The sequence below is a fragment of the Haematobia irritans genome, chromosome 5 (genome assembly GCF_050003625.1).
Source record: "Haematobia irritans isolate KBUSLIRL chromosome 5, ASM5000362v1, whole genome shotgun sequence".
NCBI lineage: Eukaryota > Metazoa > Arthropoda > Insecta > Diptera > Muscidae > Haematobia > Haematobia irritans.
This window is the reverse complement of record NC_134401.1, coordinates 23,936,571-23,961,756: the sequence shown is the minus strand read 5'-3', so window position 1 is coordinate 23,961,756 and position 25,186 is coordinate 23,936,571. Positions and strand designations below refer to the sequence as shown.

Genomic DNA, 25,186 nt, shown 5'->3' with positions numbered 1-25,186 from the left:
CAAGCCAAATCTGGGGATCGGTTTATACGGGGACTAAATGTAATTATGGACCGATATGGACCAATTTTTGCATGGTTGTCAGAGACCATATGCTAACACCATGTACCAAATTTCAGCCGGATCCGATGAAAGTTGCTTCTCTTAGAGCAATCGCAAGCCAAATTTGGGGGTCCGTTTATATGGGGGCTATACGTAAAAGTGGACCGATATGGCCCATATGCAATACCATCCGACCTACATCAATAACAACTACTTGTGCCAAGTTTCAAGTCGATAGCTTGTTTCGTTCGGAAGTTAGCGTGATTTCAACAGACGGGCGGACGGACATGCTCAGATCGACTCAGAATTTCACCACGACCCAGAATATATATATATATATATATATATATATATATATATATATATATATATATATATATATATATATATATATATATATATATATATATATATATATATATATATATATATATATATATATACTTTTTGGGGATCTTAGATCAATATTTCGATGTGTTACATACGGAATGACAAAGTTAATATACCCCCCCTCCTATGGTGGAGGGTATAAAAATGGAGACAATCGTTGTCTCACTTATCGTAAATTCGAATTTGTTCGATTTAAAAGAAAATACTTTTCGATTGTCTAAAATTTCATTCCGGAGGAAAGTATTTTTTCTTTGGGTGTAGTTTTAATAATTTATTATGGATAGTTCAGGGTATGGGTTTCTACTTTACTCATTTGTTTATTTATCAAGTTTTTAATATGCTACTCACAGATATGGACTGTAACAAAATTCAGTACCTGTAACTGGTTTCAGTTTTCTAGAGACAAGTTCACTTGTTCACATTGTATATCATGATAATGTTGTGCCCACGTTTGCAAATACCGAAGGTACTTTTGAGTAAATTCTATTAAATCTACATGGCAATATAACAAAATCTTATGTTAAGCATAAAGACTAGGAACTGAGTATTGTAGTTGAGTAGATACACTGAAAAAAAAAAAACAGTCAAACCACCAGGAAGAAAAATTTTGGTTAATTTTAGAAAATTTTAGAAATTCTTCTGGGAGCCACCGTGGTGCAGTGGTTAGCATGCACGCCTTGCATACACAAGGTCGTGGGTTCGATTCCTGCTTCGACCAAACACCAAAAATTTTTTCAGCGGTGGATTATCCCACCTCAGTAATGTTGGTGACTTTTTTGAGTGTTTCAAAGTTTCTCTAAGTGGTTTCACTGCAATGTGGAACGCCGTTCGGACTCGGCTATAAAAAGGAGGTCCCTTGTCATTGAGCTTAACATGGAATCGGGCAGCACTTAGTGATAAGAGAGAAGTTCACGACTGTGGTATCACAATGGACTGAATAGCCTAAGTGAGCCTTATACATCGGACTGCCACCCAACCTAGCATAACCTAACCTACTATTATTTTTAGAAAATTTTAACTAAACATTATTACAAACGCTGGCATCACGCCGATATCATAAAAATAAGTAAATATTTTTTTTGAAAAATTCGAGAGAATTTACAAAACATAATTAATTTTTTTTCACTTCTTAAAGAAAATTTTGTTGTTTGAAGGAAAAAAAATTGAAGTTCAAAATTGCAAGAATGTCTTTAGTGCCATACGAAGTTCAAGATGGGCGCATTTGTAGTAAAATTTAAAAATTTTAAAGAAATAATGAATTATCTTGTGAGAAGTACAAATTTATTAAATCTTTTTGCTTCATTTGTGTGTATCTTTTCCGGTTTTTTAATTAATTTAACAAACATACGCAAAAAATTATTAGAGTAAAGGAATCTTTCTCCAAACATAATAACTCCATGAACTAAAATAAAGTTAAATTGACTTTAGTGAAATAGAGGGTTCACTTTTTTTGAGTGTAACCACTGAAAGCAGAGTTTTCTTTTGTTACAATTTTTTTTAAAGCAAGTACTAAAATTAGAGACAACCCAGCAAAAAAATGGAAGTTCTTCTAAAGGCACAACTTTAAAAGCACTTCCAAAAATACCCTCCCAAAGAAGTTCTTTATTTTAACTACACAGGAAGTTCTTTTGATTCAATTTTTTTAAATCTGGCTTTTTTTTCATATTTTTAATAAGAAATTTTAAATTATTTTGTTTCAAATAAGTTAAAACGAATTTTGGTTTCAGATTGAAGAGAAGTACTATAGATTTTTCGGAAAAACGGATTTTTTTAAACGCGTTATGATATTTCAAATACAACAAACATGATTTCGTAGAATTCGATCAAAATTTTAAGACGTATGAATTTTTTTCTAGTTGTATCTTAAAAGATACAGTGCGCATTTAAGGGTTAAATAAGTTGGATCAACGCAGTGCCAAAAGTATGAGAGACTATAAATGGTAACTCGTCAAATAATAGTTCTTATTTTTTGGTTTTTTTGCTAAATACTTTTCGAGTCATCCTCGTATATCAATAATTGTAATGAAAAAAATGCATTAGTAATAGTATTTTGATATACGCTATTCAAAAGATCAAAGTTCCATTAATGAAGTCTACAGCTATACTTAATTCTGAGACATAATTGTGAGCACACTTCTATATCTCCTCTAACCGGAACTTAAAGATTTCCTTTTATTAAGCAATTATTTAAAATTTTTAATAGGATACAATTGGAATTAAATAATTAAGGGGAAAATATTTAAAAGTAATTGGAATAGAGAAATAAAGTGCAGAAACGAATATAAGCACAGAACGAATATTTTATACCCTGCTTAGGTTATGTATTCTACGACCTGTTCAGCCCATTCTGGTACTCCGACCCTGTATATACAAGGCGGGCATGCAAACCATTGCATCAGGGTTTTTTCTTATCATAGTCTTCTAAATTGCAAATTAGTCCATATAAAGACAAAACAAAATGCTACAAATAATTTTAAACCGATATGAACCAATTTTCGCACGGTAGTTTGAGGGCCAAATTTCAACAGCATCAAATGAAATTTACTCCTTCAAGAGACTCCGGAGTTCTGCCGCCGAAAAGACAAATTTATATCGGCTTAGTCGTCAAGCCGTCGCCGCCGGAGGCAAAAAATTAGTGTCAGCCTCCGCCGACAAAAATGGGTCGGCTTCATTCTCTGCTTTGGCATAAGTAGTTGCTATTGATGTAGGTCGCATGGTATTGCAATCGGGCCATATTGGACCACTTTTACGTATAGCCCCTATATTAACCGCCCCCAGATTTGGCTTGTGGAGCCTCTTAGAGAAGCTATTTTCATCCGATCTGGTTAAAATTTGGTACGTGGTGTTTATATATGGCCTCTAACAACCATGCAAAAATTGGTCGATATCGGTCCATAATTATATATAGCCCTCATATAAACCGATCCCCAGATTTGACCTCCGGAGCCTCTTGGAAGAGCAAAATTCACCCAATCCGATTGAAATTTGGTGCTTCGCATTAGTATATGGTCTACAATAACCATGCAAAAATTGGTCCATATCGGTCCATAATTATATATAGCCCCCATATAAATCGATCCCCAAATTTGACTTCCGGAGCCACTTGGAGGAGCAAAATTCATCCGACTCGATTGAAATTCGGTACATTACGCTAGTATATGACAGCTAACAACCATGACAAAATTGGTCCATATCGGTCTATAGTTATATATAGCCGATCCCCAATCACACAAAAATTGGTCCATATCGCCAAAAATAATTTAATCTATGGGAAATTTTGTCAAAATTTTAATTCTATACAAAATTTTGTCAAGATTTTATTTCTATAGAAAATTTTGTCAAAATTGTATTTCTATAGAAAATTTTATTGCTATAGAAAATTTTGTTAAAATTTTATTTCTATAGAAAATTTTATTGCTATAGAAAATTTTGTCAAAATTATATTTCTATAGAAAATTTGATCAAAATTTTATTTCTTTAGAAAATTTTATCAAAATTTTATTTCTATAGAAAATTTTGTCAAAATTTTATTTCTATAGAAAATTTTATCAAAACTTTATTTCTATAGAAAATTTTGTCAAATTTGTTATACCCTGCGCCACACTGTGGAACAGGGTATTATAAGTTACTGCATATGTTTGCAACACCCAGAAGGAGACGAGATAGACACATGGTGTGTCTGACAAAAATGCTTAGGGTGGGCTCCTGAGTCGATATAGCCATGTCCGTCTGTCCGTGAACACATTTTTGTAACCAAGGGATTTGGTAGTAATTTAAGCCCAAGTATGTGTTTTGGGTCAAAATAGAACCCTATTGATTTTGGAAGAAATCGGTTCAGATTTAGATATAGCTCCCATATATATCTTTCGCCCGATATGCACTTATACGGCCCTAGAAGCCTGAGTATTACCCCAATTTGGTTGAAATTTTGCACTAGGAGTTCAATTAGTAGTGTAGTCTAGTGTGCCAAATTTGGTTGAAATCGGTTCAGATTTTGATATAGCTCCCATATATATCGTTCGCCCGATTTACACTCATATGACCACAGAGGCTAATTTTTTGCTCCGATTTAGTTGAAATTTTACACAGGGAGTAGAATTAGCATTGTAGCTATGCGTGCCAAATTTGGTTGAAATCGGTTCAGATTTTGATATAGCTCCCATATATATCGTTCGCCCGATTTACACTCATATGACCACAGAGGCTAATTTTTTGCTCCGATTTAGTTGAAATTTTGCACAGGGAGTAGAATTAGCATTGTAGCTATGCGTGCCAAATTTGGTTGAAATCGGTTCAGATTTAGATATAGCTCCCATATATAGCTTTCGCCCGATTTACACTCATATGACCACAGAGGCCAATTTTTACCTCCGATTTAGTCGAAATTTTGCACAGGGAGTAGAATTAGCATTGTAGCTATGCGTGCCAAATTTGGTTGAAATCGGTTCAGATTTAGATATAGCTCCCATATATATGTTTTCCTGATTTCGACAAAAATAGTCAAAATACCAACATTTCTCTTGTAAAATCGCCACTGCTTAGTCGAAAAGCTGTAAAAATGACTCTAATTTTCCTAAACTTCTATTACATATATATCGAGCGATAAATCATAAATAAATTTTTGCGAAGTTTCCTTAAAATTGCTTCAGATTTAAATGTTTCCCATGTTTTTTTACTAACATTGTGTTCCACCCTAGTGCATTAGCCGACTTAAATTTTGAGTCTATAGATTTTGTAGAAGTCTATCAAATTCTGTCCATATCGCGTGATATTTAAATGTATGTATTTGGGACAAACCTTTATATATAGCCCCCCCAACACATTTGACGGATGTGATATGGTATCGAAAATTTAGATCTACAGAGTGGTGCAGGGTATAATATAGTCGGCCCCGCCCGACTTTAGACTTTCCTTACTTGTTCTATAGAAAATTTTGTCAAGATTTTATTTCTATAAAAAAGTTTTTCAAAATTATATTTCTATAGAAAATTTTGTCATTTGGTTAAGCTACACTTGTAGTTTAGTCAATGCATGGCTTTAAGCTGAGATCAAAAACAACAATAACGATTGAAGAGAAGCCAACAATAACAAACAAAACAAAATTTTATTTCTATAGAAAATTTTGTCAAAAGTTTATTTCTATAGAAAATTTTGTCAATTTTTTTCCAAATAGAAAATTTTGTCAAAATTTTATTTCTATAGAAAATTTTGTCAAAATTTTATTTCTATAGAAAATTTTGTCAAAATTTTATTTCTATAGAAAATTTTGTCAAAATTTTATTTCTATAGAATATTTTTGTCAATGTTGTATTTCTATAGAAAATTTTGTAAAAATTGTATTTCTATAGAGTTTTGTTAAAATTGTATTTCTATAGAAATTTTGTCAAAATTGTATTTCTATAGAAAATTTTGTCAAAACTTTATTTCTATAGAAAATTTTGTCAAAATTTTATTTCTATAGAAATCTTTATCATAATTTTATTTTTACAGAAAATTTTGTCAAAATTTTATTTCTATAGAAAATTTTGTCAAAATTGTATTCTTATAGAAAACTTTGTCAACAATTTATTCTATACAAAATTTTTTTCAAAATTTTATTTCTATAGATAATTTTGTCAAAATTTTAATGCCATAGAAAATTTTATGAAGTACCTCTTAAGAAAATTTTATAAAGAAATACCTCTTTGCAAAATGTACCAAAATCAAGAATTTTACCAATCTTCAAAACAGTAAAAAATTTACCATTTTTGTAGAATTCCACCACCTGTGGCAACCGGCTCATGGGCCGGCTCTAAGCAATAAGTGTGGCGGAAAAAAATCATATTTCACGATTCACATTTGCGGACAAATGTGGTATAGACAATATTTGGTACATTACGCTAATATATGGCCGCTAACAACCATGCCAAAATTGGTCCATATCGGTCTATAGTTATATATAGCAGATCCCCAATCACACAAAAATTGATTCATATCGCCAAAAATAACCTAATCTATAGAAAATTTTGTCAAGATTTTATTTCTCTAGAAAATTTTGTCAAAATTTTATTTCTATAGAAAATTTTGTCAAAATTTTATTTCTATAGAAAATTTTGTCAAAATTTTATTTCTATAGAAAATTTTGTCAAAATTTTATTTCTATAGAAAATTTTGGCAAGATTTTATTTCTACAGAAAATTTTGTCAAAATTGTATTTCTTTAGAAAATTTTATCAAAATTTTATTTCTTTAGAAAATTTTATCAAAATTTTATTTCTATACAAAATTTTGTCAAAATTTTATTTCTATAGAAAATTTTGTCAAAATTTTATTTCTATAGAAAATTTTGTCAAAATTTTATTTCTATAGAAAATTTTGTCAAAATTTTATTTCTATAGAAAATTTTGTCAAAATTTTATTTCTATAGAAATTTTTTTCAAAATTTTATTTATATAGAAAATTTTGTCAAAATTTTATTTCTATAGAAAATTTTGTCAAAATTTTATTTCTATAGAAAATTTTGTCAAAATTTTATTTCTAACTTACAATTTAGAAGATGGTGTTAACAAGTTTTAAGATACCTTGCTATCGGCAATTGTTACCGCAACCCAAATAATTCGATTGTGTATGACAGTCTTTAGTAGAAGTTTCTATGCAATCCATGGTGGAGGGTACATAAGATTCGACCTGGCCGAACTTACGGCCGTATATACTTCTTTAATCCTATTCTGCTTATTTATTAAAATCATCAAGCATAATCTAACTGGTACAGTTTACCATTGTATATTGTTACCTATAAAGTAAATAGAATAGGTTTATCAATAATTATAGAAATCATATTAATAAATGCAATTACATTTAATCTACATATAAACGGCGGAAACATTGTTGACCCACTCCGTATATAGCTCTGGGCTGAGTATACCAGAAACATAAAACCGTAAACTGCAATCAGTTTCAATTTCCGAAAGAAAAGCAAAACATGGCCCAAATTAAACCTCTTTCGGAAGAATTACAACGTGTAGCCATTAATGAATTAGGCGAAGTTCCCTCTAGAATACCACAGGATCTGGAAATATTTAAGACATGGATCGAACAACAACCCCATCTCAAAGCACGGATGGATGATCAATTTCTCATACAATTCCTGCGGGGTAGCAAATATAGTATCGAGAAGGCTAAACAAAAACTCGATATGTTCTATGCCATGAGAACAAAATATCCGGATATGTTTGCTTTTACCAATGTGGATGATGAAAGATTTCTTCGACTTCATCGTTCTGGGTAAGATGTTATCATCAGTTCTGTTTAACTCTGCATTTAGAAAACAATATTGCCTTAGGAAGGGCAATAGAAGTCACACACAAATAGCATTCCCAGAAATTAGTAACAATTTGTCCAAAAAGGCGGAATAATTTTGGCATAGTTCAGCCATAGAAAAAATCATGAATGGCTCGCACGTTTCAAAACGATCTGTTCATGAAAGTGAATCAAATCTGACAACGATAAAATTACAACAACCAGCGTTCATCATGTCAAAATGTAATGGTTACGAATAGCATCGAATATGTAAATAAATAATTTCTAAAAAATAAAAAAAAACATCTAAAAAAAGCAGCTACCATGACTTGAACCTGGATTGTCGGCTCCACACGCGTTAACAGTCGCCTTAGCACGTTGCACCACCAACGGAGTTGCCACAAGAACGTCTAACGAATATTTTATGGCCAAAGAAAAACGAAAGCCGTTCAAGAAATCGTAAACATTCCGTTTTGATTTTTTTGTTACCGTCAGTTCACGATTTTTAAACGTAATTTTGTTTGTTTTGTAATGCCTCTCTACCTTGTCTGAATTTAGTTTTCTTAAACTTTGATACAAAATTTTATAGGAAATTCTTTCTGTTTCAGTTTTTTCGCTGTCCTCCCCACACCTTTACATGAGAACGGACCTCGCATTATACTCGTCAGCATAAGACAGTCTGCCGAAAATTATACACTCGAAGATGTCCTTCGTTACTCAGCAGCAATGCTTGAACTTGCCGTAAGGAATGATCCACATGCCTGTATCAATGGCATAACATGTGTCATTGATTATGAACATGCCACGGTCGGTCATTTCATGCAATTTACACCAACTATGGCCAAAATAATCGCGGCATTTCATGAGAAAGCCCTACCGATTCGTGGAAAAAAATTCGTTCTTATTAATTTAACGAAAACTATTCATCAATTTGTTAATGCTTTACTGCCATATTATCCGGAGAAATTTAGGAATCGGGTAAGTGTCAATCAAACATTGTAACCGTAAGAACTCTGTACACTGAAAGAAAATGAATGTGATCAAAAATAATCCGTTGGAACATAAGGGAGAACTGAGATGTGTTCTATTAAGACACCTGTAGTATTAAAGAAAAATACGCCAGGTGCTTAAAGTCTAAAAACGGTGTTTGCTTTTTCCTAATCTGCTCCGGGAAATATTCGGCCATCCACGACCATGCTAGCAAATGTCTAAACTTTTTAAACACACTTGCTCTTTCTCCCAGTGTATATACAAATTTTTAACCTTCTATTGCATTTTTATATCTGATTAAAGGTTCTTGTATGTGGAACAAATCTCGATGATTTGGGTAAAGAATTTCCTAGAAAATATTTCCCCATTGAATTTGGTGGCACCAATGGTTCCATGAATGAATGGCATGTGGAAACTGAAAAGTTATTCGAAGAGTATAGAGAATACTTCAAGGAGAACGATCAATATGGTACAGATGAACGTTTGCGTATTGGCAAACCTATGAACTTTGGTGATAATGTTGGAATAAATGGAACATTTAGAAAACTTGATGTGGATTAAAAAAAAACAACATATGGTGAAATTGTTCCTCAAAAACTTGAACTTAATTCGTGCTTGGTATTGCCTTTGAATTAACGTTTATTTAATTTCTAATATATCCAAATATTTATACATTGACAATAAATTTTATTCAATTATATTTATTTAGGACACAATTTATGAGACAATTTTCTGATAATTTGATGACACATATATATGGGAGCTAACATATACCCAGCAAAAAAAGCGTCGCCAAAAAAGTAGTGTAAATTTTCTTATTGGATCCGAAAGTAGTGCAAAATTGGCGCAGAAGCGATGAATTTAACATGGGCTTGTCATAAGACAGATTTTCACCATTTCAACAGCCGCTGCACTCAATTTGAATCACTTTTTAGGGTGTGATCTGAATTCAGTGTTTTGGATGTGAATTAAAAAATTTTGTGATATTTTGCCAAAAAAAAAATTTATTATTTTTTTTTTTTTTATAATTGTTAATGCATTCTAAAGTTTGTCTGTAACGTTTGACCTCAAATATTTTCAAAAATTCACAATTTTTCTAGTATGAATTTAGCATTTTTAGCGACAAAATTTGAATAAGTTGTACCATTTTATTAATTCTTTTTCTGTTTTTAATCTATTTGAAACAAAAAAAGTTAAAATTGCCCATTAAAAATATGAAAACAAGCGAGTTATAACAAATTGAATTAAAAGAACTTACTGTGTCGTTAAAATAAAAAAACATCTGTAGGAGGACATTTTTGTATCTGCTTTTAAAGTTGTGCCTTTTGAAGAACTTCCAAATTTTTTGTTGGGTATCTAAATTTCATCCGATTATTTTTTTTAATTCAATAGCCAAAAAATACTCTGTACCAAATTTCATTAAAATCGGTTAATAATTGATACCGGAATCCTACGAACAACGGACTTAGGGAGATACTGACGGATGGATGGACATGAAGGGCCAGATAAACTCAAGAGGTCATTGGGAGTCGATCAGTACATATATTATGGATCTAAAATCTGGTAGGCACCGATTTTCAGATTAAAGTTATTATACCCTAATAATTAATTGGTACACAAATAAAACTGAATCCACCAGGGAGGAGAATAAAGGTTAATTTTGAATAAATTTAAAATTCAGAATATTTAAACATATTGCGAAAATTGCGCAAAACAATTTTTTTTTTATATATCACCTCAGAAGAGGTGATGAAGTAAAAAACACTAAAACAAAAGTATACTTGAATTCAACGATATTGACCTTCCCATCGATATTAATTCCTAGCCACATATGATGCTTCTTTAAAGAAATTTGTGCTCAATATTTCTATAGAAATAACATTTTGACAAAATTTCCTATAGAAATAAAATTTTGACAAAATTTTCTATAGAAATAAAATTTTGACAAAATTTTCTACAGAAATAAAAATTTTGACAAAATTTTCTAAAGAAATAAAATTTGCACAAAATTTTCTATAGAAATAAAATTTGCACAAAATTTTCTATAGAAATAATATATGCACAGAATTTTCTATAGAAATAAAATTTGCACAACATTTTCTATAGAAATAATATGTGCACAAAATTTTCTATAGAAATAAAATTTGTTCAAAATTTTCTATAGAACTAAAACTTTCAGAAATTTTTCTATAGAAAAAAAATTTTGACAAAATTTTCTATAGAAATAAAATTTTGACAAAATTTTCTATTCAAAATAAAATTTTGACAAAATTTTCTATTCAAAATAAAATTTTGACAAAATATTCTATTCAACATAAAATTTTGACAAAATTTTCTAAAGAAATAAAATTAGCACAAATTTTTCTATAGAAATAAAATTTGCACAAAATTTTCTATAGAAATAATATGTGCACAAAATTTTCTATAGATATAACATTTTGGCAAAATTTTCGATAGAAATGAAATTTTGACAAAATTTTCTATAGAAATAAAATTTTTATTCTGATTATTTTGACAAAATTTTCTATAGAAATAAAAATTTTGACAAAATTTTCTATAGAAATAAAATTTGCACAAAATTTTCTATAGAAATAAAATTTGTTCAAAATTTTCTATAGAACTAAAACTTTGAGAAATTTTTCTATAGAAAAAAAATTTTGACAAAATTTTCTATAGAAATAAAATTTTGACAAAATTTTCTATTCAAAATAAAATTTTGACAAAATTTTCTATTCAAAATAAAATTTTGACAAAATATTCTATTCAACATAAAATTTTGACAAAATTTTCTAAAGAAATAAAATTAGCACAAATTTTTCTATAGAAATAAAATTTGCACAAAATTTTCTATAGAAATAATATGTGCACAAAATTTTCTATAGATATAACATTTTGGCAAAATTTTCGATAGAAATGAAATTTTGACAAAATTTTCTATAGAAATAAAATTTTGACAAAATTTTCTATAGAAATAAAAATTTTGACAAAATTTTCTATAGAAATAAAATTTGCACAAAATTTTCTATAGAAATAAAAGTTGCACAAAATTGTCTATAGAAATAAAATTTGCACAAAATTTTCTATAGAAATAATATGTGCACAAAATTTTCTATAGAAATAATATGTGCACAAAATTTTTTATAGAAATAAAATTTTGACAAAGTTCTCTATAGAAATAGAATTTTTATAACATTTTCGATAGAAATAAAATTTTGACAAAATATACTATAGAAAACAAATTTGACAAAATTTTCTATGGAAATAAAATTTTGACAAAATTTTCTATAGAAATAAAAATTTTGACAAAATTATCTATAGAAATAAAATTTGCACAAAATTTTCTATAGAAATAAAAGTTGCACAAAATTGTCTATAGAAATAAAATTTGCACAAAATTTTCTATAGAAATAATATGTGCACAAAATTTTCTATAGAAATAATATGTGCACAAAATTTTTTATAGAAATAAAATTTTGACAAAGTTCTCTATAGAAATAGAATTTTTATAACATTTTCTATAGAAATAAAAATTTTCACAAAATTTTCTATAGATATAAAATGTTGCCAACATTTTCTATAGAAATAAAATTTTGACAAAATTTTCTATAGAAATAAAATTTTGACAAAATTTTCTATAGAAATAAAATTTTGACAAAGTTCTCTATAGAAATAGAATTTTTATAACATTTTCGATAGAAATAAAATCTTGACAAAATATACTATAGAAAACAAATTTGAGAAAATTTTCTATAGAAATAAAATTTTGACAAAAGTTTCTATAGAAATAAAATTTTGACTAAATTGTCTAAAAAAAAATTGAGAAAATTTTCTATAGAAATAAAAATTTTCACAAATTTTTCTATAGAAATAAAATTTTGACAACATATTCTATAGAAATAAAATTTTGACAAAATTTTCTGTAGAAATAAAATTTTGACAAAATTTTCTATAGAATTAAAATTTTGACAAAATTTTCTATAGAAATAAAATTTTGACGACATTTTCTATAGAAATAAGAATTTGACAAAATTTTCTATAGAAATAAAACTTTGACAAAATTTTCGATAGAAATAAAATTTTGACAAAATATTCATAAAAAAAATTGAGAAAATTTTCTAGAGAAAAAAAATTTGCACAAAATTTTCTATATAAATAAAATTTGCACAAAATTTTCTATAGATATAATATGCGCACAAAATGTTCTATAGATATAACATTTGATCCAAATTTTGTCAAAATTTTATTCTATAGAAATAAAATTTTGACAAAATTTTCTATAGAAATAAAAATTTTGACAAAATTTTTATTAGAAAAATTGAGAAAATTAGCTATAGAAATAAAAATATTTACAAAACTTTCAATAGAAATAATATGTGCACAAAATTTTCTATAGAAATAAAATTTTTACAAAATTTTCTATAGAAATAAAATGTTGCCAAATTTTCTATAGAAATAAGATTTTGACAAAATTTTCTATAAAAATAAAATTTTGACAAAATTTTCTATAGAAATAAAATTTTGACAAAATTTTCTATAGAAATAAAATTTTGACAAAGTTTTCTATAGAAATAAAATTTTGACAAAATTTTCTATTGAAATAAAATTTTGACAAAATTGTCTATTGAAATAAAATTTTGACAAAATTTTCTATTGAAATAAAATTTTGACAAAATTTTCTATAGAAATAAAATTTTGACAAAATTTTCTATAGAAATAAAATTTTGTCAAAATTTTCTATAGAAATAAAATTTTGACAAAATTTTCTAAAGAAATACAATTTTGACAAAACTTTCTATAGAAATAAAATTTTGACAAAATTTTCTATAGAAATAAAAATTTTGACAAAATTTTCTATAGAAATAAAATTTGCACAAAATTTTTTATAGAAATAATATGTGCACAAAATTTGATCCAACTTTTCTATAGAAATAAAATTTTGATAAACTTTTCTATAGAAAATGTTGACTAAATTTTTTATAGAAATAAAATTTTGACAAAATTTTATATAGAAATAAATTTAAAATAAAATTGTGCTTGGTAAATGTGTGACAAATTGTGCTTGGTAAAATTTTCTCCAAATTTTGGTAGATTATTTTTTACTTGGATTTTTACTGGTAATTACGGGGCTAATTTTTTGCTCATATATGTCGATCAAGGTTATTGTTCTTTATGTTAAATAAAATGTATTACATTTATTGTAATATGAAGTCGACATTAATTAAAATGTTGACAAGAAATCCAGTTTTGATAGCATTGTGTTCAGTCGCACAATAACCCTTGATATTGAATCATGGCTGGCTTAAAACCTCTCCCAGAAGAACTGCAAAGAATTGTAATCAAAGAACTGGGTGAAGTACCCAATAGAATATCGGAAGATTTGCAAACTTTCAAAACATGGATCAAACAACAGCCTCATTTAAAGGCGCGCATGGATGATCAGTTTCTCATACAATTTCTGCGTGGATGCAAATATAGTCTAGAAAAGGCTAAACAGAAAATCGATATGTTCTATACCATGAAGACAAGATATCCAGAATTTTTCAATGGCACCGATGTAGATAGTGAACAATTTCGAAAACTTCACAATACCAGGTTAATTGCAAAATATATTATTTACTCATACATATATATTCATATTGTTTTATTATTGTAATTAGATTTTATACCGTGCTGCCAACTCCTTTAAATGAAACCGGTTCACGTATTGTTGTGGTGCGTTTTAATTATGCCTATCAAGACTTTAATGCCTTGGAGATATTTCGTTATGGAGAAGCTATTGTTGAAGTGATGTTAATGCATGATCCATATGCCTGTGTAAATGGCATAACTGCTATTATTGATATGGCCGATGCCTCGGCAAATCATCTAATGCAATTTTCCATAACTTCGGTTCGAAAATTTGCCACTTTCCATGAGAAAGTTTTCCCTGTTCGATCGAAGTTAGTGGTCTTCATAAATCTATCGAAATATTCCTACAAATTTTTTAATATGATACTTCCTCATTTACCGGAAAAACTTAGGAAACGGGTATGTGTCATAATAATTTCCACTATTATCCCAATTATTTATTTGAAATTTTCTAGACGATATTTTGTGAAACAAATACAGATGAAATAGTTCAACATCTACCTCGGAAATATTTACCCCAAGAATATGGAGGATTAAATGGATCTATCGATCACTTAGGTTTAGAGTATAACAAAGTATGGGATGAGAATCGAGAGTTTTTTAAAGAAAATCTCAAATATGGTACAGATGAAAGTTTGCGTACTGGTAAACCCCCCATAAACTTCGATGGAGATCTTGGAATGGCTGGAAATTTTAGAAAACTCGATGTTGATTGAATCAAATTGAAATAAAATTGGATTGTTAAACAAACAAGTATATACAGCAGTAAGTTCGGCCGAGCCGAATCGTAAATACCCACTACCATGAATCAAATATAATAGTTTACTTTGAAAACTCATCGTCGTAGCGGGTTACTTGATAATATATAGCATTTTAGGGGGTTTGATGGCAAATCTTCTCCCAAGCAAATCAGTTCAACCAGTACGCTTCCCGAAGAAAAAATTAAAGATTCTACCTATGAAGACCAGCTCAGATTCTGGATTTATGAGAACCAATTTTGTTTGAGTTTTAGAGAAATCATAAACATATCGTGTATATGATGAAATAACGCCTTGATTTGAAGTCCTAGAAATAAATCCGGGAGTTAGGTCTATATGGGGCCTATACCAAAACAGGGACCAATACTCACCACCTCAAATACCTCTAGAATTCCACTTTCAGACGAATTGGTGAAAACTACGAATTCTAGAAGCCCAAGAAGTAAAATCGAGAGATCAGTCTATATAGGGGCTATAACAAAACATGGACCGATACGGACCATTTTCGACACACCTCTTTATGGTCCTAAGATACGTCTATATTTCAAATTTCCGCCAATTTTGATAAAAACTACGGATTCTAGAAGCCCAAGAAATAAAGTCGGGAGATCGGTCTATATGGGGGCTATACCAAAATATGGACCAATACGCACCATTTGCGGCACACCTATTTGTGATCTTAAAATACCTGTAGATTTTCAATTTCAAGCAAATGGGCTAGAAAATATAGTCTCTAGACGCCCAAGAAGTAAAACCGAGAGATCGGTCTATATGGGGGTTATACCAAAAAATGCACCGATACACCTCAATTTCGGCACACATATTTGGGGTCCAAAAATACCTCTAGATTTCCAATTTCAGGCAAATCGGGTAATAAATACAGTTTTAGATTTTCAATTTCAAGCAAATCGGCTAGAAAATATAGTCTCTAGAGGCCCAAGAAGGAAAACCGAGAGATCGGTCTATATGGGGGTTATACCAAAAATGGGCCGATACACCTCAATTTCGGCACACATATTTGGGGTCCCAAAATACCTCTAGATTTCCAATTTCAGGCAAATCGGGTAATAAATATAGTTTATAGAAGCCAAAGAATAAAAATCGGGAGATCGGTCCATTTTGCGACTATAAAAAAACATGGACCGATACGGACCATTTTCGACACACCTCTTTATGGTCCTAAAATACCTCTAGATTTTCAATTTCAGGCAAATCGGATAGAAAATACAGTTTCTAGACGCCCAAGAAACATAATCGAGAGATCGGTCTATATGGGGGCTATAGCAAAACATGGTCCGATGGGCACCATTTTCAGCACACCTTTTTATGGTCCTCAAGTACCTCTAGATTTTCAATTTCAGGCTAATTGGACAAAAACTACGTTTTTTATAAGCCCAAGACCCCAAATCGAGAAATCGGTTTATATGGGGACTATATCAAAAATTGGGCCGATATAGCCCATCTTCGAACTTGACCTGCCTGCAACCAAAAAACGTGCTTATATCGTCTTAGAATTTCTCCCTGATCAAGAATATATATACTTTATATAGTCGGAAGTCGACTATATAAAGTCGACAAAATTTTCTGTAGAAATAAAATGTTGACAAAATTTTCTATAGAATTAAAATTTTGACGACATTTTCTATAGAAATAAAATTTTGACAAAATTTTCTATAGAAATAAAATTTTGACAAAATTTTCTATAGAAATAAAATTTTGACAAAATTTTCTATAGAAATGAAATTTTGACAAAATTTTCTATAGAAATGAAATTTTGACAAAATTTTCTATAGAAAAAAAATTTTGACAAAATTTTCTATAGAAAAAAAATTTTGACAAAATTTTCTATAGAAATAAAATTTTGACAAAATTTCCTCTAGAAATAAAATTTTGACAAAATTTTCTCTAGAAATAAAATTTTGACAAAATTTTCTATAGAAATAAAATTTTGCCAAAATTTTTTGTAGAAATACAATTTTAATAAAATTTTCTTTGTAAATAAAATGTTGGCAAAACTTTATATAGAAATAAAATTTTGACAAAATTTTCTATAGAAATAAAATTTTGACGACATTTTCTATAGAAATAAGAATTTGACAAAATTTTCTATGGAAATAAAATTTTGACAAAATTTTCTATGGAAATAAAATTTTGACAAAATTTTCTATGGAAATAAAATTTTGACAAAATTTGCTATAGAAATAAAATTTTGACAAAATTTTCTATAGAAATAAAATTTTGACAAAATTTTCTATAGAAATAAAATTTTGACAAAATTTTCTACAGAAATAAAATTTTGACAAAATTTTCTATAGAAATAAAATTTTGACAAAATTTTCTATAGAAATAAAATTTTGACAAAATTTTCTATAGAAATAAAATTTTGACAAAATTTTCTATAGAAATAAAATTTTGACAAAATTTTCTATAGAAATAAAATTTTGACAAAATTTTCTATAGAAATGAAATTTTGACAAAATTTTCTATAGAAATGAAATTTTGACAAAATTTTCTATAGAAATGAAATTTTGACAAAATTTTCTATAGAAAAAAAAATTTGACAAAATTTTCTATAGAAAAAAAATTTTGACAAAATTTTCTATAGAAATAAAATTTTGACAAAATTTCCTCTAGAAATAAAATTTTGACAAAATTTTCTCTAGAAATAAAATTTTGACAAAATTTTCTATAGAAATAAAATTTTGACAAAATTTTCTGTAGAAATACAATTTTAATAAAATTTTCTTTGTAAATAAAATGTTGGCAAAACTTTATATAGAAATAAAATTTTGACAAAGTTTTCTATAGAAATAAAATGTTGACAAAATTTTCTGTAGAAATACAATTTTAATAAAATTTTCTTTATAAATAAAATTTTGGCAAAACTTTATATAGAAATAAAATTTTGACAAAATTTTCTATAGAAATAAAATTTTGATAAAATTTTCTATAGTAATAAAATTTTGGCAAATGGCAAATAGAAGTAAAATTTTCATAGAATCCACGAAGACAAAATTTGGTTACTATTATATATTATATTTTAGAAAAGCCCTATATAGAGATCTCTCGTTTTCAATTCTTGGACATTTTAAGACCGAAATTTTTATCCGATTGTCCTGAAATTGTAAATCTAGAGGTATGCTCTAGAACTCTCAAAAAAGTCAAATTTGGTTTATATCTGTAAGTGTTTAATATAATCATCCAGTCTCCCGACCATACTTATTGAGGGGAGCACTGAACACTGACCATTCAAATTTCAGAAGGACAAAAGTCGTAGAAGAAAAAATTCCACGCTTCTAATAAGTCGCATTTACTTCGATATCAGACTCAGTTGAAACGATTTAAGAAAGACTATCGGTGGTACCAGCTCTCCATGCCATTCCTTATCATGGAAAATTACTTCTCTTGGCCGTTCGCAGCTTGCGGGCTTACGAATTTATTTTATTGGGAAAATGTTCTCGCAAAGTCGAGGCGATAAAGAGCCTCCTTGGGGATTTTCTGCAACTATTTGCAACGTTAGGATAAATAAAACAAATATTAAAATTAAAATTACAAAACTGATTCAACGATCTTCTTTATTTTCAATTATTTACACAAACATGAACTGGTACAAAACAAAATATTTAATACAGAAAATATTTATGAGTTCTTTTGGGCCATCTTCACAATGACGCTCTTAACTTCGGTATAATTTTGCAATGCGTATTCACCATTCTCACGTCCATGACCAGACATTTTATAACCGCCGAATGGAACTTGAGCACACAAAGCATTATATGTATTAACCCAAACGGTACCAGCTCTCAAACCTTGAACAATGTAATTGGCCTTGTCAATGTCCTTTGTGAAGACAGCTGCTGCCAAACCATAATCGGAATTATTGGCTCTTTCGATAACTTCATCCAATTTCTTAAAACGAATAATTTGTTGGACGGGGCCAAAAATTTCCTCACGGGCAATGGTCATGTCATCCTTGACATCGGCAAAGACAGTGGGCTCCACAAAATAACCGGGTAAGCCCTGGGGACGATTACCGCCGGCTACCAATTTGGCACCTTGTTTCTTACCACTATCAATTAGGCCCAAAATTTTTTGCATTTGCTCTTCATTGACTTGGGGACCTTGTTCCACATTCATATCGAAGGGATTGCCTACAGTGCGTTTCTTGGCACGCTCAGCACTACGCTCAACAAATTCATCATAGATTTTATCCTCAACAAATGTTCGTGAACCGGCACAGCAACATTGACCCATGTTGAAGAATAAACCAAAATGAGAAGTTTCCACAGCATAACTCATATCGGTATCGGCTAAAACAATATTAGGACTCTTGCCTCCCAATTCCAGGGTAACGCGTTTCAGATTAGTATTACCAGAGGCTTGCTGAATTAGTTTTCCCACCTCAGTCGAGCCGGTGAAAGCAACTTTATCGACATCGCTGTGATTGGCCAAAGCGGCCCCGGTGTCACCAAAACCAGGCAAAATATTAACAACACCCTCCGGGAAACCAGCCTCCTTAATCAGTTGGGCAATATAAAGAGCTGTCAAACTGGTTTGTTCGGCTGGTTTCAGGACGATGGTGTTGCCAGTGGCCAAAGCAGGACCCAATTTCCAGGCCATCATTAAAATGGGGAAATTCCAGGGGATGATTTGAGCGCATACACCCACGGGTTCATGACGAGTGTAAGCGAAGAAATCACCATCCATGGGTATGGTTTTGCCATGGTTTTTATCGGCCCAACCAGCGAAATAACGCAAATTCTTAATGGACATGGGTAAATCAACATTGTAGGACATAGCAAATGGCTTGCCGTTATCCAAAGTTTCCAAACTCTGAGAAAACAAGTATATTTACCAAATAGTAAAGCGTATATAAAAATAATACTTACGGCCAAATAGACCATATCGCGTTCCAAAAGATCAGCCAAGCGATTGAGCAAAACACCACGTTGCGAAGCATCCATGCGACGCCATGGAGATCCCAATCTGAAATATATGCAATGAAATAACAACCATATTCTGGGAGTTCTTTTTGTGTAACTTACTTAAATGCATTTCTAGCTGCTTTTACTGCAATATCCACATCTTCTTTACCAGCACATTGAATATCGGCAATAGATTTCTCGGTGGCGGGATTTATGGTTTCGAAAGTTTTGCCAGATTTACTTTTGTGCCACTCATTGTTGATAAAAAGCTGTAAATTACAATAATTAAAAATATAAATTAATTAAAAAGGGATAAGTACATTAAAGCTTAGAGAACACATCTCTTTCTTAAAGATTGAAATATTCGTTTACAGCCCTATAAATTCTAAAATACTTGGATGTTCTGATGATGTCTGCGAAGTTGTTCACATGCCTGCCTATTTAACACAAATTATTTTTTTGTGGCCAAATTCGAACATGGCTATATTGGTCCTATTTATGCCCATCTTGTTTTTAGGTTATGAACCTAAAACTAAAAATAGAATCTGCAGAACATGGTCCGAATTGGTCATACTGGGGACTACAAGAAATTTGTTAGCAGACACAGCAAAAAAAAATTTCTAAACAACAACAAGCGGTTTGCAGAAAAATGGCAAGCTCGGGACGTACGTTAATAGGACAAGCATTTACTTCTATTTTTATACCCTGCGCCACACTGTGGAACAGGGTATTATAAGTTAGTGCATATGTTTGCAACACCCAGAAGGAGACGAGATAGACACATGGTGTCTTTGGCAAAAATGATCAGGGTGGGCTAGGTCGCAGTTTTAGTCGCATCGACTTCAAATTTGGCACAAGTATGTGTTTTGGCTCAGAATAGAACCCTATTGATTTTGGAAGAAATCGGTTCAGATTTATATATAGCTCCCATATATATATTTCGCCCGATATGGACTTATATGGCCCCAGAAGTCAGAGTTTTACCCTAATTTGCTTAAAATTTTGCACAAGAAGGACAATTAGGACTATAGTCAACTGTGCCAAATTTTATTGACATCGGTTGAGATTTAGATATAGCTCCCATATATATCTTTCGCCCGATATGGACTAATACGGTCCCAGAAGCCAGAGTTTTACCCCAATTTGGTTGAAATTTTGCATTAGGAGTACAATTAGTAGTGTAGACAAGTGTGCACAATTTTATTGAAATCGGTTCAAATTTTATTGACATCAGTTGAGATTTAGATATAGCTCCCATATATATATTTCGCCCGATATGGACTTATTTGGCCCCAGAAGTCAGAGTTTTACCCTAATTTGCTTAAAATTTTGCACAAGAAGGACAATTAGGACTATAGTCAAGTGTGCACAATTTTATTGAAATCGGTTCAGATTTAGATATAGCTCCCATATATATCGTTCGCACGATTTACACTCATATGACCACAGTGGCCAATATTTTACTCCGATTTAATTGAAATTTTGAACAGGGAGCAGAATGAGCATTGTAGCTATGCGTGCCAAATTTGGTTGAAATAGGTTCAGATTTAGATATAGCTCTCATATATATTGCTTTCGGCCGATTTACACTCATAGGACCACAGAGGCCAATTTTTTGCTCCGATTTAGTTGAAATTTTGCACAGGGAGTAGAATTAGCATTGTAGCTATGCGTGCCAAATTTGGTTGAAATCGGTTCAGATTTAGATATATCTCCCATATATAGCTTTCGCCCGATTTACACTCATATGACCACAGGGGTCAATTTTTATCTCCGATTTAATTGAAATTTTGAACAGGGAGCAGAATAAGCATTGTAGCTATGCCTGCCAAATTTGGTTGAAATCGGTTCAGATTTAGATATAGCTCCCATATATATGTTTTTTTCTGATTTCGACAAAAATGGTCAAAATACCAACATTTTCCCTGTAAAATCGCCACTGCGTAGTCGAAAAAAATTACTCTAATTTTCTTAAACTTCTAATACATATATATCGAGCAATAAATCATAAATAAACTTTTGCAAAGTTTCCTTAAAATTTCTTCAGATTTAAATGTTTCACATATTTTTTTTACTAACATGGTGTTCCACCCAAGTGCATTAGCCGACTCAGCGCATAAAGAAACTAAATAGAAAATACAGCGAAGTTAATGAAAGAGTCTTTATCGATTCATACATCAGTCCAAAAATGTTTTATATAAAATAATAATAAGTGAATAATTGCTTAAAGCGTTTTGTACCATCATAATACTATAGACAAATTCCAGTAAAAATGTTTCCTTTATATTTAGGAATAATCCCTATAAATGCAATTTTTGTAAATAAAATATAGCGTTCATGTATACCGCTTAATATATGCTATATTTAATCTTATTGATAAAGAGTGTTATAGGCTTCGTATATATGTACGTACAACGCTTTTTCGATACTCCAAAATGTGGTCAATTTGCATGTACGATGAATAATTTAATATTTCAGATAAGGAAGGGACAAATATAAAATAAAAATATTATCAGGTTATACGAAAAGCGCTGATAGCGTTCACTAGAACAAATGCTAAAAAAGCGATAAAAATAAAGAAGTTTAGCCACTCTTGGGCCTAGCAGATAATCAAAATTTCGTAATTACGGTAATATTAGACAACGCATATGACATCAAAGATATTTATTCTCGCTGCATAATTTCATCATAAGGAAACCGAAGAAAAAAACTAGGAGTAAATCTTTCAAAGACAAAATTAGTCATTTTGTGCATGGAATGTAAAATCTTCAAATTAAAAATTGCACACTTTATGAGATCGTGGATATATTAAAATCGTTTGAAAGATTGTGTAAAGAATATTAATTTTCTCGGACATATGGGCATATGGGGGCTATTGTAGAAAAGTCCTATATATATGGATCATTTTAACACTATTCATCTATAATATGATGATAATGAATCGGTATATACGTGGGCTATATTAAAATATCGACCGATACACAGTGGTTTCAAATCGTTTTTTTTTTTGTTTTTTATAATGGTGTAACTTTTGAATGGATAAAAATATCAACATAAGTTTTTCTTTGTGTAAGGTTAGGTGTTTTCCTTTAAGTTAGCAAGTTTGTGGGCTCCTAATGGGTTCACGGACTGATCTTTAGGTGGTGAAATTTGGTCCCTCGGGTGTATGAAATTTTGTGTTAGCAGCCAAATCCTCAATTATGAGCCGATTTCAATGATTATTTTGTGGAGTCTAAAACTTGTATAAGGAATGAAGTTTAAAAAAGCAAGAATGCGAACAAAAACATTCTCTCAAGGCCAAAAATACTGACCCCACTTTATTAAAATTTTGGAACAAAAAATTTTAAGGCGTATATCTCGTAAATAGGATGGAAACTGTTCTTTGTGGACCCAAAATAAGCCAACAATTCAAGTTTTATTCAAATCGAATGCATAATGAATAGATTATATGCTCTTAAGAAATATTTTTTTAGTAGTGCTGCCTTGTTGTGCTTGGTTTAGTAAATAATCTTTTCTTATTTTGCCTTTTTTTTTCAATTATAATGGGAACATAAAATGTTTCATATTTCATTTTTTTATCATATTAATAATTAATCTATTTTCTACCATCTTATATACATATTTATACTTTTTACATACTCGCATATATTTTCACATTGTCGTAACTTGAATTGTACTTTATTCATGGTTAGTAGTCCATTGTAATTTACATAAATTGGCCGCTATGTGGCTTCAAATTACATAATGAAAAAAAAATAAAAATAAATCGCAGATCGGTTTACATAGGGCTATAATAAAATCAGGACCGATTGTAGCAAATTCAATTTATGACTAGGAAAAATAATTTAAGCTAACCTACGGCATCAAAAAGCTAAAACAAGATTTTACTTCTTCCTATATAAACAAATTTTCCGGTATGAACCCATCTTCGAACCTTACATGCCTACCAAAATTTCAGAACGATAGCTTCATTAAGGAAACCGTGGCGTGATTTCCACTTACAGATGGGTATCGCTATATCATCTTTCTTTACCTTTTTACTCCGGCTCCACAGCATAAGCAAGTTCATATTAAACTCTTTTACAATTTTTCTTCTTTTTCCCGATCCGTCTTTCTGTGTGATTAGGACGGACAGAGTTAACATCCTAATCACTGAGAAAGACGGTTCTACCACAACCTTATATCGTTATCATGTTGTAATTTCAAACTCGATTATCTAGTTTGACTTATAGGTGACTCCCTAAATATTTCAACTTAATTCCGTTAGTAAATCTATACAAAACTCGTTCAAGAGTTAAAATCCTAGTTGTTGTGATCCAACCCCGAAGTGCTCTATTCGTTATTTGAGAAACGCTTGTGTAGAATGATCAAATAATAGACAATGGTATAAAGGAAAGAAGCCCAACATAAAAAACATTGCGGAGAAGCGATGAATACAAAAATCTATTCAAGGTCACAGAACCCAGAACCACAATGTACTACTCAACTGAAAGTATTTGTGCATTGAATATACAAACACATGTATGCCCGTAGATATACATATATATGCACGTAATAACACTAAAATACCCAACAATTTGATAACACAAAAAGGTATGAAACAATGCAGCAACAATAATTAAATTTGCATATTTCCTGAAATATTTCGATAATTATACAATCGAATCATTATTGAACAACTACTTATAAACCTACACCAACAACTTACTCCGGTATATAAGATTTCTGGATTTGTTTTGGGTTCCGGCATCGCTGCAAAATTTGCCTTGGCTCCAATTGTGGAGCAACTAGGCAAATTAAGGGATAAAATTCTTTCGGAATTTTTCACAAGATTAGTTGACTTTAATAAGCGCAACATTTTATCAATTGGTTATTTTGGAAAGACTGATAACTGAATAAGCAAATGCACCAACACTCCTTTACCACCGGCCGGCAAACTTTTAAATGATTGAGGTATAAAGCGTCGAACTAAATTCGCACTGAACTCACAACTGTCACTTTTAACCAACAACAATTGCACGCAGCTGTTTTTCTGCCTGTTCTAATTAGAATGTGTGAAAATTGCAACACTGTACATCAATAGTGAGCGTTCAGTTGAGGCCGTACTATGTTTTCGAACTGATAAAGTCATAATAGTTATGTTCCTTAACTTTACTCCTAGAAAAGTATTAAATAAGAG

General features: G+C 30.3%; 3 protein-coding genes across 3 annotated transcripts; 2 read left to right on the top strand and 1 right to left on the bottom strand.

The window, feature by feature from the left end:
* Positions 1 to 7,303: 7,303 nt before the first annotated feature.
* On the top strand, positions 7,304 to 9,396 carry LOC142238582 (alpha-tocopherol transfer protein-like). The gene is made up of 3 exons (XM_075310274.1): positions 7,304 to 7,691; positions 8,315 to 8,684; positions 9,000 to 9,396. Exons 1-3 carry the CDS (start codon positions 7,390 to 7,392, stop codon positions 9,255 to 9,257), a joined length of 930 nt encoding a protein of 309 aa, XP_075166389.1. The 5' UTR covers positions 7,304 to 7,389; the 3' UTR covers positions 9,258 to 9,396.
* Positions 9,397 to 13,959: 4,563 nt separating this feature from the next.
* Positions 13,960 to 15,077, top strand: LOC142238579 (retinol-binding protein pinta-like). Its single transcript, XM_075310271.1, has 3 exons — positions 13,960 to 14,288; positions 14,354 to 14,723; positions 14,780 to 15,077. Exons 1-3 carry the CDS (start codon positions 13,987 to 13,989, stop codon positions 15,038 to 15,040), a joined length of 933 nt encoding a protein of 310 aa, XP_075166386.1. The 5' UTR covers positions 13,960 to 13,986; the 3' UTR covers positions 15,041 to 15,077.
* Positions 15,078 to 18,625: 3,548 nt separating this feature from the next.
* Aldh (Aldehyde dehydrogenase) lies at positions 18,626 to 25,022 on the bottom strand. Its single transcript, XM_075310265.1, has 4 exons — positions 24,716 to 25,022; positions 20,128 to 20,276; positions 19,972 to 20,068; positions 18,626 to 19,915 (listed from the first exon to the last, which is right to left on the bottom strand). Exons 1-4 carry the CDS (start codon positions 24,863 to 24,865, stop codon positions 18,722 to 18,724), a joined length of 1,590 nt encoding a protein of 529 aa, XP_075166380.1. The 5' UTR covers positions 24,866 to 25,022; the 3' UTR covers positions 18,626 to 18,721.
* Between the last annotated feature and the right edge of the window lie 164 nt (positions 25,023 to 25,186).

Coding starts and splice junctions, on each gene's coding strand:
- LOC142238582 (XM_075310274.1), top strand. CDS start 7,390: ATGGCCCAAATTAAACCTCTTTCGGAAGAATTACAACGTGTAGCCATT. Junction 7,692..8,314: donor CTTCGACTTCATCGTTCTGG/GTAAGATGTTAT, acceptor TTTCTGTTTCAG/TTTTTTCGCTGTCCTCCCCA. Junction 8,685..8,999: donor CGGAGAAATTTAGGAATCGG/GTAAGTGTCAAT, acceptor ATCTGATTAAAG/GTTCTTGTATGTGGAACAAA.
- LOC142238579 (XM_075310271.1), top strand. CDS start 13,987: ATGGCTGGCTTAAAACCTCTCCCAGAAGAACTGCAAAGAATTGTAATC. Junction 14,289..14,353: donor CGAAAACTTCACAATACCAG/GTTAATTGCAAA, acceptor TATTGTAATTAG/ATTTTATACCGTGCTGCCAA. Junction 14,724..14,779: donor CGGAAAAACTTAGGAAACGG/GTATGTGTCATA, acceptor GAAATTTTCTAG/ACGATATTTTGTGAAACAAA.
- Aldh (XM_075310265.1), bottom strand. CDS start 24,865: ATGTTGCGCTTATTAAAGTCAACTAATCTTGTGAAAAATTCCGAAAGA. Junction 20,277..24,715: donor CAGAAATCTTATATACCGGA/GTAAGTTGTTGG, acceptor TGTAATTTACAG/CTTTTTATCAACAATGAGTG. Junction 19,916..19,971: donor GCGATATGGTCTATTTGGCC/GTAAGTATTATT, acceptor TTGTTTTCTCAG/AGTTTGGAAACTTTGGATAA.